General features: G+C 55.6%; 1 protein-coding gene across 1 annotated transcript; it reads right to left on the reverse strand.

Moving 5' to 3' along the window:
- Positions 1-497: 497 nt before the first annotated feature.
- B0H18DRAFT_1065232 (uncharacterized protein) lies at positions 498-1,147 on the reverse strand (the record flags this gene model as incomplete). The annotated part of the gene is made up of 4 exons (XM_048031173.1): positions 498-675; positions 728-801; positions 870-1,004; positions 1,031-1,147. Coding segments are annotated over 4 exons (504 nt in total), but the record flags the coding sequence as incomplete, so codon positions are not given.
- Between the last annotated feature and the right edge of the window lie 411 nt (positions 1,148-1,558).

A 1,558-nucleotide genomic window follows, 5' to 3' on the forward strand; every position in this document is an offset into this window, starting at 1 on the left:
GAGGAAGACACTGGCGGATACTACACCTCGAGTTGGCTGGCACATGGAGTCCACGTGAGTGCGGCCCGCGAAATACATGGACCTGCCACCTGAGACGCGCTGACGACACATGGTGGCCACGAAAAGGAGGAAATGGCCCCACCGTGTCGACAGTCGTACGTGGCAGACAGGTGGTGTGCCAGCTGCCTACGAGGTGGGGTGCGCGTGGTTTTGACATGCGTTAACGTAGTACCGCCGTGCAAATTACATTGATATGAGCTGCATGCATGCGTTGAGCGTGAGGTCCTTGCGTCGCAGACAGCATTCTTGCAGTATTCAAGCACCCATTCACGATCACGAATCGGTATTCAATCGCATAGTAATGGTTCACGTCTACGCAGCCCACATTACATTGAACAGTTCGAATAATGCTCTATGAGTACAGTGAAATGAAATCCACAATTGAGCCCAGGCCCGGGATACACGCGTGGCACAGAGCACTAGTAGAACGAGGACTACTACGCAGGAGATCCGCTGGGGCTTGGCTGCGCATCATCTCTCTCAGTCGACGAAACAAAAGCCTTGTTGACCTGTTGCTGCCGTTCATCTACTACTTCATCTTCGGGAACAGCGTTGATCGCGGCGGGGTTATTGCCATGTGATGCCCTATCATTGTCGAGGATAGATCTAAAGACTCTGTGGCACGATATCAGTACATAATGAATAGAAGCCCAGAAGGGAGACATACCGTGCAAGCTTTTTTGCGTCATTTCCAGCCGACTTGCGAAGACTAGTGAGATGGTCGTCGAGTGTGACCCAGTACTTAGTTGATTGATCTTCTTCATAAATGAGGCGCTATAGGGCTCAGTCAGTGGAGTCCCTGGCAGGACGAGCTCGTCGACGGAGCCGCGCTCGGCGTGGACACAGGTCTCGAGCGAGAGCGACGTCATGCTTGAGCTGAGGCTCAACGACGCCGACGCAGTCAAACCGCCCGTGAACCGGCTAAAGAAGCCGGAGCGTCGGGACTCCCGACGCTCCTGCTTTTGGAGACGGTGCTTGCGGGCGTTGACGGCGTGGTCGTGTTGTTAGTCGCGACGCTGAGCGTGGACGACGCCGTGGAGGACGGAACAGATGGTGCATTGCTCCGCGGGGGAGACGCAGCAGGAGCCTCGCGCAGAAAGGGGGGAAATGAGAGACTCCGAGTCGGATATCATGTTCATAAGATACACGCCAGTGACCGATGTCAGATGGCAAAGCAAGCAGACGTCAGCGCCTGCACGGGAGAGGAGCCTAGTGTCTCGAAATGGCTGCACTGTAGCCTCGTGCGGAGGCCCAATGTCGGGGGCGCGCGGGGGCGGCGCGCTGGACGTGGTCACTTGATACGTGGATCTCACTGAGACACCGCTCTGGCTCGCCACAATACGGATGACATCCGAGCCTAGGCTGGTCCCGGATCCGTCTACCGAGCCACCTTCAAGTTGAAGGACAAGGAGAACGCGCTACTAGTACATAACACTTTTGAGAAAGCTAGATCAGTGGGAAGGCAGTGTTGTAATGATCAGACATCTCACCCTGCGCT

This window comes from Fomitopsis serialis (genome assembly GCF_022376445.1).
Source record: "Fomitopsis serialis strain Sig1Antser10 chromosome Unknown B0H18scaffold_380, whole genome shotgun sequence".
Taxonomy (NCBI): Eukaryota; Fungi; Basidiomycota; class Agaricomycetes; order Polyporales; family Fomitopsidaceae; genus Fomitopsis; species Fomitopsis serialis.